At 45.0% G+C, this 13287-nt stretch overlaps 1 protein-coding gene across 4 annotated transcripts in view; it reads left to right on the top strand.

Moving 5' to 3' along the window:
- LBHD2 (LBH domain containing 2) overlaps positions 1 to 13287 on the top strand; it is a 65214-nt gene that overhangs the window by 39410 nt on the left and 12517 nt on the right. For all 4 annotated transcript variants that reach the window (XM_033950686.1, XM_033950688.1, XM_033950687.1 and 1 more), the window contains exons 2-3: positions 2716 to 2800; positions 7130 to 7319. In XM_033950686.1, coding sequence (XP_033806577.1) covers positions 2717 to 2800; positions 7130 to 7319 — 274 coding nt within the window. In that variant the 5' untranslated portion in view covers position 2716. The remainder of the gene's footprint in view (positions 1 to 2715; positions 2801 to 7129; positions 7320 to 13287) is intronic.

The raw sequence follows: 13287 nt of genomic DNA, 5'->3' as shown, positions 1-13287 counted from the left end.
AATCACTTCCTTCCTACATTTACATACTATTCCCCCTCATTTGCATACGCAGATCAGATCAGGCAGGAATCGGATTGGGAGTAAGGTTAGTGAATGGGGGTGGGGTCGCAAAGTGATCACAAACCGATTGGTTTGCTTAGTGAATCTAGCCCTATGTCATAATTGAAATTTTTTTTGGGTGTGCCAAGTTGGATGAAAACAGTAGTAGTAATGCAATGTTGACACACACTACACCACTACCCAACAAAGGTGAAACTGCCTCCAGAACTGGGATGAAAATTTACTTTATTTCACAATATGTGATCCAGAAAAATGACCCAACACTGACAGTGTTTCGGCACTTGCCTGCCTCAGGGGACTTTTCTCTCTTTCACAAAAGATTTGTCCCAATGCAGCAAAACATTTTCTAAAATTGAAAGCGCCGTGTTGTCTCCTAACTCCGGCATTCAGCTCTTAACTCTGTTTTCAAGGCCTCCTTACGCATTTACTGTTTCTTTCCTCTCTTTCACCTCTCGCACTACATCCATCTTTGGCATGGATTTTCATATTCTGTTTTCTTCCATTTTTCTGCCGCCATCTCAAATCTATCTTCCCTCCCTTCCCCTTCCCTCCATCTGTCCATGTGCCACCATCTCCTTCAGTATCTCTCTCTTATTTCTCCCTACCTCTCCCCCCCCCCTCACCATACAATATAAGCAGGTTATAGTGGCATGTACCCAGGACTTTTAAATGCGACGTTCACTGCAGTACCCACTAGAGTGCCCCTCTGCTCAGATGTCTATGTGACCAGTTTGCTAAGAATGCTGGCTGCTTGGCCATCCCAATAACTTGTGTTTTTTGCGCATTTTTTATTTGGACATCTTTGTATTAAAAAATGGCATAAAAAGTTAGATGTACTAAGGGCCAAAATGACTACATAGGTCATTAAAAAAAAAAAAAAAAAAGACCTCTTGCTGTTTTGAAAATGGACATTTTCTCTACTGGATTTCTGGATGTCTTTCCCAAAACGTCCAAACTCAGACTTAGACATCCTATTGATAATGGCCCTCCACGTGTGTAATTGTGTAAGCCGTGTATAATTGTAGTTATGAGATGTATTTTTCGAGTAAAATTTATATAAAATTAAGATAAATAAATGTAAACATCTGCAGATGTGCCAGGTCTATGGGTCTGGTTTATGCTAGCATCCTATAATGGTATTCCGGCGCCCATATTTCATTAAATAATAAGGTGTCGCCATGCAGTATCAGATTGCCTAAAAGGAGGTGCCCACTTATAAAATTGTTATTTATTTATTTAATTTGTTTCTATCCCAACCTCCCCAAAGAGCTCAGAACGGGTTACAGGTTAACATACATAATACAGTGGTACCTTGGTTTATGAGCATAATTCGTTCCAGAAGCATGCTCGTAAAACAAATTACTTGTATATCAAAGCGAGTTTCCCCATAGAAAGTAAGGGAAACTCGCTTGATTCATTTCCCCCCCCCACGAGGCCAGTGGCACTGCTCTATCCCCCCGAGAACCAGCATTGCTCCCCCCCTCACTCACGAATCCCCCCCCCCCCGTGTGATCTACCAACCCCCCGCTCGCATCGCCCCCCCCCCCCCGCCGCTAACCAACATCCTTCACGTACCCATCACCCACCTGAACACATCACCCCCCATCTGGTACAGGACATGCCGGTGCCGGTGCCCGAAGATCTGTTGTTCTTTTCGCTGAGCCTTGAGCATCTGTGCATGCTCAAGGTCTTAGTTCCTGCTCTCTCCGAGATTCTCGAGATCTCTGAGAATCTCGGAGAGAGCAAGAACTAAGGCCTTGAGTATGCGCAGATGCTCAAGGCCCAGCGACAGATCTTTGGGCACCGGCACCGGCATGTCCTGTGCGTTGGTGCCGGGTGCCAGATGGGGGTAAGTGATGTGTTTGGGTGGGTGATGGGTACGGGGAGGATGTCGGATCGCGGGGGGGGGGGGGGCAAAATCGCACCGGGGGGTGCCGGATTGCAGGGGGAGGTGCTTGTACATCGAGGCAAGCTCGGTTTCCGAGGCGCCGATTTTGCAAATGTTTTGCTCGTTTTGCAAAACACTCGCAAACCGGTGCACTCGTAAACCGAGGTACCACTGTATACGTTAACAGGTTATAATTCGCCACAGAAACTGGGACTCTTTTCCCTGGAGAAGAGGAGACTTAGAGAGGATATGATAGAGACTTACAAGATCATGAAGGACATGGAGAGAGTGGAGAGGGACAGATTTTTCAAACTTTTGAATAATAAACGAACAAGAGGGCATTCGGAAAAGTTGAAAGGGGACAGACTCAAAACAAATGCTAGGAAGTTCTTCTTTACCCATCATGTGGTGGACACCTGGAATGCGCTTCCAGAGGGCGTAATAGGGCAGAGTACGGTACTGGGGTTCAAGAAAGGATTGGACAATTTCCTGCTGGAAAAGGGGATAGAGGGGTATAGATAGAGGATTACTGCACAGGTCCTGGACCCGTTGGGCCGCCACGTGAGCGGACTGCTGGGCACGATGGACCTCAGGTCTGACCCCAGTAGAGGCATTTCTTATGTTCTTAAGTTATAGTACAAGTTTGTTTTTATACAAGTTTTTATCCTAACTCGATTTGCCCCCTTATTGATCCTTTGGTCTTCATCATTAAAAGAACAAAACTATCTTTGGCGCTAAAATACACAAATCTGTTCTTACCATTACAGCATGACTGAAGTATTGAATAAATGTGAAGCTGCCATGGAAGAATTTGCCTTAAATCCAAACACAGAAGGCGGCTCATCTGCCCAGGTATAATTTTGAATTTTTCCTTTTTAAAATTCAAAGTTTTCATAGATCTATCGGGGGGGGGGGGGGGGGAGGGTAAAATGCTTTGGACCGTCACTGGGTGACTTTAAAGAAGTAGCTGGGTATTCACTCTGTTCAGAAACCAAGGTCTCCTTTTATCAAGGCGTGCTACGGGGGTTAGCGCGTCGGACATTTCATCATGCGCTAACCCCCGCGGCAGCCTAAAATCCTAACGCCTCGCCAATGGAGGCGTTAGGTACTAGCGTGGCAGGCGGTTTAACGCGCGGTATTCTGCGTGTTAAACCGCTACCGCGCCTTTGTAAAAGGACCCCCGAATATGCCGACTGACAAGCGCTCATAAATAAAAAGTTCACATAATTTAAAGGTGCACCTAAATAAGGGGTCCTTATACTAAGGCGCCCAAGCTGTTTTAGCATGCGCTAAACGCTAACGTGTCCTCCTCTCTATGGTTCATTAGCCCACCCACCAGGAGTGCAGCTCTACTAGGCTTCCCCATACCAGTTGCTGCTGTTTTAGAGACAAGTATGTACCTTTATGTTCTCATTTTTTGTGTGGTGGAAGGGGGATCAGTGAGCACTGGGGGAGTGTGGGGGTTTCTTACCTTGATGTATGCATCTGGACAATTTGGACACATTTGTAGCACTTAGACCCTTCTAAAACAGGTCTAGTTTCAAACATATAAGTTCTGTCGAGGATGTCTTGCAAAATGTTTGATTGTCATGCAAGATGTCCATGTCTAACCCACCCTTGAAACCGCCCAACGCCCGCCCATAACATGCCTCCACCATGCCCATCTCGTGCTCTGGATGTACAGAGGCTGGAACACCTTGCTAGATGTACAGAAATACGGTTTCGATTATCAGCACTTGGGCGTCCTGGCGATTAGAACGTCCTAAGTGCCAATTTAGGATGCTTTTTGGACGTCTATGTTTTTTGATTAGGAACTTGTAAGTCATTATATGTACTTTTATGCCAGTTAGAATTTTGTAACGGGACATTAATGTGCATTTGTGGTCATGCAAAAATAACCTTATAAAATTACCCCAGAGAGGGCTGCAGTGGGGATAGACGAGTAGAGGAGGAACGTGAAAGTGCTTAGGGAAGAGGAGAAATGGAAAATGAGGGATCGGAGGACAAAACTTTTAAAATGAATAGTAGAAAATATTTTTTCACTCGGCGAATAGTTAAACTCTGGAACTCAGTACCAGAAGACATGATAACTACAGTGAGCCTATCTGGGTTTAAAAAAGGTTAGGACAAGTTCCTGGAGAAGGAATCCATGGTCTGCAATTGAGATAGAGATGGGGGAAGCCATTTGTGTCCCTGGGATTAGTGGCGTGAAATCTTGCTACTCTTTGGGATTCTGTCTAGCACTTGTGACCTGGATTGGCCACTGCTGGAAGGAGGATACTGGGCTACATGGACCATTGTTCTGTATCAGTATGGCGATTATGTTCTTTTTCTATTCTATTCTACAATATTTATTGCCCGCACTAATCTTAAACTAGATTCTAGGTGAATAATATAACATAACATCGTACTTCTTAACTGCATAACCATAAGTTCTACATGGTTTACAAAAGATTAGAAACTAAAAACAATTTGATAATGGCAGGAAAATTATTTGACCAAGTATTTTGAGAAAAGATGAGTTTTTAATTGGGTTCTAAAATGTTTATAGGAGCAAGCTCCAAGCAATAACGATCAAAATTCTCTATCGTGGGAAGCCGCTTGAAATGCTAGAGCATGGTCAAGAGATTTCTTGATTTTCCAGCCTTGTACTGATGGAAAAGTAAACAGGGCATGAGATCTTCTACTATATTTATACGATGCTAAAGAGAATCTATTAGCCATATAAGACGGAGCGGTACCATACATAACCTTATAGCAAAAGCAACCCAGCTTAAACAGAACACGCGCCTCCATTGGAAGCCAATGCAACTCATAATAGAATGGAGTGGAATGCATAAAATTTTATATTTAGAATTAAACCACAAATTAAAAAGCTACAACAATTAAAAATTGTGAGTCTTTAAGAGGAGAGAGAGAAGAAAGAACTGCAACAGTATGGGATGAGGAATGCAATGAGGAAGAGAGCTGTATGGAAGTGGAATGGGGTTGGAATGACTTTCCAGAGAAGAAATGCTTTAACCTTATTTTCCCGCAACCCCTTTCAAAATAAATAATGAGTACTGGGCTGGAGGAGGAGGTAGGAAGCTGCAGGAAGTGCATTCTGTCCCTGAGGTGTAATTTTGGCAGAATTTTTAGAACCCTGCTTCTTGTGGGGTTTACTGGTTTCTAGAAATGATAAAACTGAGCTTTCTTGGGTTCATATGGCTCGATAGTCAAAGGCTTTTATCCATATAACTGGATCCATTCTCTGAATAAATGCCTTGGCCAAATGCTGTCTGTGGATATTTAGCGGCACTAATGCCGGGATAGTGCAAGGAGCAGCAAGTTAGGTAAAGTGTAGCGACATTCAGCCTGCTGTCTGGATAATTTAGGACAGTTAAAACAGCTTGTGCCCAGAGAGCCAGATGCTGGATAAGGAGTCAGGAAGGAAGGACTTGCCCAAGTTGAATGAATCCGTTTTAGAAGGAAGCGAAGACTGCCTCCATTGCATGCAGATTTATCTCATATATATTGATTATGGATATCCTGAAAACCAGTCTGGCTAGAGTTACCCAAGGACAGGATTGGGAACTGCTAATCTAAGACTGAGATCCAGTGGCATAGCGGTGATGCCCCTTTCCTGCTCCCCCCCCCCCTGCTGCGTGCCCCTTCTCCGTACATTTTTATCTTTGGCAAAAGCAACCATGAAGTTGCTGCTCACATCGGTTTTGGCACTCTCTGATGTCACTTCCTTGGTGCGGGTCCCGGAAGTGATGTTGGAGAGTGCCGGAGCCGACTGCTCGCGCCCAAGATAAAAAGGTATGGGGGGGGGGGAAGGGAAGAGGCACATGCATGGAACAGGGGGTCAGAGAGCAGGAGGGATGCCGGTGCCCTGAGGAAGACCTCGCCCAGGGTGGACTTCCTCCCCCACCCCCCTTATTACACCACTGCTGAGATCAGAGCAGGTATCCACTTCCAGTTCTCAAGGTTTTCAGGCTCCCCCTCCCCCCTACTGAATATGCATGAGAGAGATTTACATGCAATTTCTCAGTTGTATAAAAATGATGACTATTGATTAGGGGGTATCCTGACAATCCAATCTGTTCGTAGCCCTCAAAGACTATCCATTAATATACTTTGGGCTCTGTTTGTGAAAGAGGTTCTGTCCAAGGGAAACTTCCATGAAGAGTCTCTTCCATGCGCTATTCTGACCAACTTGTAAGTAGATGTTCAATATAAATTATAAGGATATTACACTGTGAAATGCATCTGTTGTCATCGTTGCAAAAGACACAGGAGCTTTTGTGATGTGCTTTTTTAAAATGGCAACAGATGGCATGACGTATTTTTTTTATTATTGATGTTTACCAAAACTGTATTACCAAACTCTGAGAGAATGCAGACTATTCTTGACTTTCACAACTGCTATTTTTGGGCAAATAGTGGATAAATGTAGGAACTTACATTTCAAAAATAACTCATAAAAATGGCATGCTACCAGCGTCCTCAAGGCAGATAGCTGCAACAATAACTTATACCATCCAGAAAACTCAGGTCCCCTTTTATGAAGCCGCGTTAGGCTTCTTTTTATCACCGGCCGTGGCAGTATTAGCGCCGACGCTCACAGAATTCCTATGAGCTAATACCGCCATGGCCGGCAATAATAAAGCATGGACTGAAGCTGAGGCAGGACAGGTCCAGGACAAATATCAGGAGGTTCTGTTTCATGCAGCGAGTGGTAGACACCTGGAATGCTCTCCCAGAGGAGGTAATTGCAGAATCCACCGTTCTAGGATTTAAGGGTAAGCTAGATGTACATCTCCTAATGAGTGGCATAGAGTGATACGGGTAAGGGTAAACTAGATGCACATCTCCTTATGAGAAGCATAGAGTGATATGGGGACTAAAACTATGCCAGGGTACACCTGGCAGGGCCTCTGCGTGTGCGGATCGCCGGACTTGATGGACCCAGGGTCTGATCCGGAGATGGCAATTCTTATGTTCTAACACAGTTTCATAAAAGGGGGCCTTAGAAAGGACAGAGACATTTCAACAGTGAAAATTGCTTCTCCAAATTTAAAAATTAGCATTAGTTCACTGGGGAGAGGGGTGATTATTATTTATAAAAGCTAAGATTTCAAATATAAAACTAAAAAAATGTTAATTTTTAAAAATGTGTTAATGGAATGGATATGTTAGGCTTTTCCAGATACACGGGAGAAGTATCCAAAGCTGACCAAAAGATTACCATCAATTGTGGTAGAACCTACCGAGTCCGAGGACGTGGAGAGTGGTGAGTTGCGATGGCCACCAGAGGATCTGAAATCAGAGGACAAAAATCCTTCCAGAGGATCGAAATCTGCTCAGCAAAAGCAAATGGATCTTGAAGGTATACATTCATAGGTTCTTCCAAGGTTATCATCATTTATGAAATAATGTGCTATAAATATTTCTCTTACCTATGAAATTATATGCAGGAACACAGGATTATCATGATGGTAAGAGTCATACCGTGCAACTCAAATCAAGTGCATGTTGTACACTTCTCAGATTTGTAGAGATGCAGTATATAAGAAATATTTGTAAATAAAAGAGCTGAATTTTATTCCACTTAAATCTAAGCAAAGTGACTCCTCCACACTGGTAATAAGGTCCATAGGTGTGAACAGAAATATTCGTCCTAAATTTCTCCAGTGAACAGTTTTACTTTAACCTTGGCATATGCCTTCTTTTGGTTCTCGACTTTTATGCTAGCTGAATAATGGATTCTGGTGGGTTTTACTGCTAGGATTTTGTGCCTCTCACTCAAATGTCTTCTACGTAATCCCTCGTTCCTTGCTTTAGCAAGTAGAGCCCAAGGTTCTGCAGCCTGCACAGCTTTTCATGCTAAATCTTCAAATCTGTATTTCCCATTTTCCACTTCTACCATATTCTTGTAGTTTGGTATCAGTTTTTCTTTTGACCAAGACTGCACTGCCTGGTATAAACTGCAGACATATGTTTATACTGGATGATCCAGCTTCTCCCTTCGGTAGTTAGCTGGGATCAGACACCATTTTTCAGACTGTATTATATAAAACTTCTGGTTCTTATTTCTTTTTGTATTTTGCTATTATATACCAATAAAGTTTTTGAACTAAAAAAAAAAAATCCCCCTTATTACAGCAGGTGTCTTGCTCTCTAACTTATTTTAATGTCTTAAATACTGCCTTAAGGCCTGAAAATAGTGTACATTCAGGTATAGTAGGGATTTTCAGATGAATTTTCATCACCTGGAATACTGAATCCAGCACTGGTCTCTGTACATGAAGAAGGATACAGTACTACTTGAAAGAGTCCAGAGAAGAGCAACTAAAATGGTTAAGGGGCTGGAGGAGTTGCCGTACAGTGAGAGATTAGAGAAACTGGGCCTCTTCTCCCTTAAAAAGAAGAGACTGAGAGGGGACATGATCGTAACGTTCAAGATAATGAAAGGAATATACTTAGTAGATAAAGACAGGTTGTTCACCCTCTCCAAGGTAGAGAATACGAGAGGGCACTCTCTAAAGTTAAAAGGGGATAGATTCCATTCAAACGTATGGATGTTGCGATGATCCACCTCCTTCCACGATGCCCCCAAAAGGCAAGAGGGATGCTAACTCCCTCCTGCCATGTTAAACCCCTTCTGGCCTGGCTGGGCCCGGCCCACCTCCCTCCCGTTGCAAAATCTAGTCCGGCTGGCCAGGCCCTGCCCACTCACCAAAAAAACAAACTGCAGGAGGGATGTCAAATCCCTCCTGCCACCCCCCAGACACCCCCTACTCATTCCAAGCCCACTTTTCACCCCCCCCCCTCCCGTTACCTTTAACGGAACATGAGGGATGCTCAACCCCTCCTGCTCCAATGCCTCCCACGATGACCCTGCAGCCTTAGGCCCTGCCCCGGTGCATCATGCAATGCACGGGGCGGGTTGGCTAAAGCTCCTGCTTTGGGAGGGGCCAGGGGCATCTGAGCCAATCAGGGACTTCCTTAGGGCTGAGCCTTAAGAAGTCCCTGATTGGCTATTGCTTTGACCAATCAGGGACTTCCTTAGGCTCAGCCCTAAAGAATTCCAATATTGGCTCAGGTACCCCAGGCCCCTCCCAAGGTGGGAGCCTGAGCCAGTCAGGGCCTTAGGCTCCTCCTCATGCATCACATGATAGGGCAGGGCCTAAGGCCTCAGAGTCATCACGGGAGGCATTGGAGCAGGAGGGGTTGAGCATCCCTTCTGAAGTTTGTTTTTTGGTTGGTGGGTGGGTGGGCTGGGCCCGGCTGGCCGGCCAGGCTAGATTTTGCAACAGGGAGGGAGGTGGACCTGGCTGGGCCCAACAAGGCCAGGAGGGGTTTAACATGGCAGGAGGGAGTTGGTATCCCTCCTGCCTTTTGTGGGGCATTTGCGTGCGGGGGGGGGGGTGGAATCACGACTTTTTTTTTCCCTTTTTTGTAGGCCAGGGAGCCCGTGGTTTTAACCTGCTTTAACTACTTTAACCCGTGGGTTAAAACCACTGGATCCCAGTGCGGGAAGGGCAGGAGAGATTCGGGATGAGAGCGGAGTGGCAGGAGAGATTTGGGGCGAGAGCGGGAGAGTCGGGGCAAGTAGATTCGGGGAACAGCTTCGAGGCAGCAGAGAGCAGGCTGCGGGGTAATTTTTTGTGGGATTCGGGGCACTTGTTGGGAGGGGGGGTTTAATTTTTTTTTAATCGGGCAGATATTTGCATATGTAAAACATGCAAAATATTTGCCCAATTAAAAAAAAAAATTTTTAAGCCAGCAGAAGCCCTGACAGCAGCTGTTTCTCCTGTCACTACTGTCAGGGCTTTAGCGATCTGTGTAGTTGGCTGGGGGCGTGCCAACCATCATCTCCATTTGCATGCAGGCCTTTAGTGAATTCATCGGCCTGCATGCAAATGGAAACGGATCGCACACGGATCGGAGGGTTAGTGAATCTAGCCCTAAGTGCAATAATTAATTGTTAAAAAAGTAAATAAAAATTTTGTTACATAGGGCTAGATTCACGAACCTGCCCGATCAGGACTGACCCATGCCCAATCTGAGCAGGTCCGATGGATTCTTGAAACTCAAATATGCAGTAGGGGTGATCGGAGGAATGCCCCCATCTTCCGGCACGGATTGCTGGTGTGCGATCCCAACGCATGCGCAGACCATCTATAGATGGTCTGCGCATATGTCTAGACCAATGTTCCCTCTAAGGATTGATGAGGTGTGTGCAAAAAAAATATGCATGAGCGACAAGTTACATACTCCACAAATTTATGAGCAGGCGCGGAGGACGCATTTTTAAACAAATGTAGTTTATCCTTGTACTCCTTATGTAATTTTAATCATCTATGGATATGTTTGTATGTTTATTGTTCAAAAGGTTTTATTTATTTCCCCAAATTTATTTTTGTTATACGCATTGAAAATATTTGATATTGCGTTTAAATCAAAATCTCAATAAACTTGAAACGAGTGCCCGTGAGATTGTGGGAGGGTTAAATACTCAAAGCTTAGAAGAATAACAATTTACTTAAAGTTTTTGCTACGCCAGCTTTCTGGTATCTTTACATACAGTGGTATACCTAGCTTATGTAACACCCAGGGCCCATCATTTTTTGGCACCCCCCCATCTGTAAGAAAAACATGATTTTTAGTAACAAACCACACGTCACACATGAGTACCTAGGAAAAGGCAGCATCTTACATATTGCAGTGAGCAGTACATCAGTATACCCATTGTAAAACTAAACAAGCCAGACCAGCACAGATCAATCCTACACCGTCAATCCTAACAGAAAACCATGTCTTTCGAACACACAGAACACAGAAAACACCTTCGCCTAGTATGGAATATGTCATCACAAACTAACCCCTCCCCCTTTTACAAAACTGTAGTGTGGATTTTAGCCATGGTGGGAACAGCCTTGACGCTCATAGAATTCTGAGCATCAGAGATGCTACCACCACGGCTGGCACTAAAACACGCTCCACAGTTTTGTAAAAGGGGGATAATAGAAATACACAGCTTCAACGCTCTAGCTTAGGGGTGCTGAAACTTTTGGGGCTTGCGAGCTACTTTAAAATGACCAAGTCAAAATGATCTACCAGCAATAAAATTAAAAAACATAAAGCACACTATAGGCTGAGAAAATGTTAATTATCATTCCTATTCTGGGTTTTTTTCAAAGAGGTCAAGGCAGATGACTCTATGCATTGTTACCTCAGTAACAACCATACAAAAATAGAAAAATATACCCCCCTTCCTTTTTATTAAACCATAATAGAAGTTTTTAGCGCAGGGAACTGCGCTAAATGCCCAGCGCTGCTCTCGACGCTCATAGGCTCTCTGCGCTAAAAAACACTATTGCGATTTAGTAAAAGGGGGCCATAGTGCAAAATATAGACAGCATATATAAATTCAGACACATTTTGATCACTAAATTTAAAATAAAATAATTTTTCCTACCTTGTCTGGTGATTTCATGAGTCTCTGGTTGCACTTTCATCTTCTGACTGTGCATCCAATCTTTCTTCCCTTCTTTCAGCCTGTATGCTTCCTCTCCTGCAGACCTCATTCCCTCCCCTAACTTTTTCTTCCTCTCTCCTTGCCCTTTCTTTCTTTTTTTTCCTCTTAATGCCCCCTTTCTATTTTTCTTTTCCCTTCTGTCTCCCTGCCTGCCCCCTTTTTTTCTCCCTACCCTCCACAAAGCCACTGCTGCCACCATTGGGGGAAACAGGCCCCATAGCCACCGCCGCAACCATCGGGGGAAACAGGCCCCAAAGCCACCGCCGCAACCATCGGGGGAAACAGGCCCCAAAGCCACCGCCGCAACCATCGGGGGAAACAGGCCCCAAAGCCACCGCTGCAACCATCGGGGGAAACAGGCCCCAAAGCCACCGCCGCGACTGCCCCAAGCTCTCTCTGCTTCCCACCGGGCCAACCAGCAATCCCCCGACGTCAATTCTGCCTTCGGAGAGGAAGTTCCGCCCAGCCAGGCAGCGATTGGCTGGCCTGAACTTCCTCTCCGACTGCAGCCTTAGGGCGAGTGCACAGCCGGGGTGGACCGCCCCCTCCCCCCTTGGTAGGACACAGGAGACGTGACAGCGGCTCCTCTCACGAATCCCCACCTGCGTCGGAAGTCCGATGCAGTCGGGGATCTTGAGATGAGCCACTGCTGCATCTTTTAACTTTAAAATACAGGCCGCCGCCGCCGCTTCCTCTCACCTCCTCCCGCCCTCGAGTGAGCGACAGGAGACAAAGTATGAGCGACGCCACTGAAAATAGTGAGCGATCGCTCATGCGCTCACCTTAAAGGGAACACTGGTCTCTAGACCCGTCCGAGCTGCGACTTTTTTATTTTTATTTTTTAACTTTGCTTTTTCTGTACTTTTTAGCCCAGTGAGCCCATGGTTTTAACCTGCCTAAACCCGTGGGTTAAAACCATGGGCTCGCAGTGCGGGGAAGGGCCGGAGAGATTCGGGGCAGAAGGCAGGAGAAAACCGGGGACGAGTAGGGTGGAGATTCGGGGCAGAGCAAGTAGGAGAGATCGGGGCAGAGCAGGCAGGAGAAGAGCATCGGAGCGGCAGGCAGGAGAGATTCGGGGCAGCAGAGAGCAGGGCTTTGGAGAGTTGGAAAGACATTTTCAACTGGTTCCCAGCAGTCGCTTCTTGGGATCGGCCAGCCCAGTCGGTTTGAAAAATTTGGATGGTGAATCGTGTCCCTGTCTACTTTGCATGCACGGATACGAAGCAGATCGCAGGAGAGGTTAGTGAATGGGGCCGGAGGGAAATCTGGTCGCAAAGGGGTCGCAAACTGATCGGTACAATGATTTGCTTTGTGAATCTAGCCCAAAGTGTAGATAAAAACATCCAGTGTAAATAGCGGTCAAGGATTTTCACATTCCTTGTGACCTTCATTGCCCCAGAATCAAAATAAGTACCTGTATATATGTAAAAAACTTTGAATGTGTAACCACAAAAAAGCAGTATACAAGCCCCATTCCCTTCCTTTATCTCTAATGTGTTTGTTAAAATAGTGAATCGAATGGACTCCTGAGGAAGGCAACTATTGCCAAAACACAGATAAGTTTCAAGTTTATTTAAGCTTGATATACCACTCAACATTCTTTAGCGGTTTACATAATAAAAAAGCCAAAAAAATAGATTAAAAATAGGTTGGACTGCCAGACCATGTTGTAATGAAAAAGCCCCCAAAAATAGGTTGGTCTGCCAGACCATGTTGTAACAAAAAAGCCCCAAAAAATAGATTAAAAACAGGTTGGACTGCCAGACCATGTTGTAACAAAAAAGCCCCCCCCAAATAGATTAAAAACAGGTTG

The sequence above is a fragment of the Geotrypetes seraphini genome, chromosome 7 (genome assembly GCF_902459505.1).
Source record: "Geotrypetes seraphini chromosome 7, aGeoSer1.1, whole genome shotgun sequence".
In the NCBI taxonomy this organism is placed as follows: Eukaryota; Metazoa; Chordata; class Amphibia; order Gymnophiona; family Dermophiidae; genus Geotrypetes; species Geotrypetes seraphini.
The sequence above is the reverse complement of the archived record's forward strand: the minus strand, read 5'-3'. Positions and strand labels throughout refer to the sequence as shown.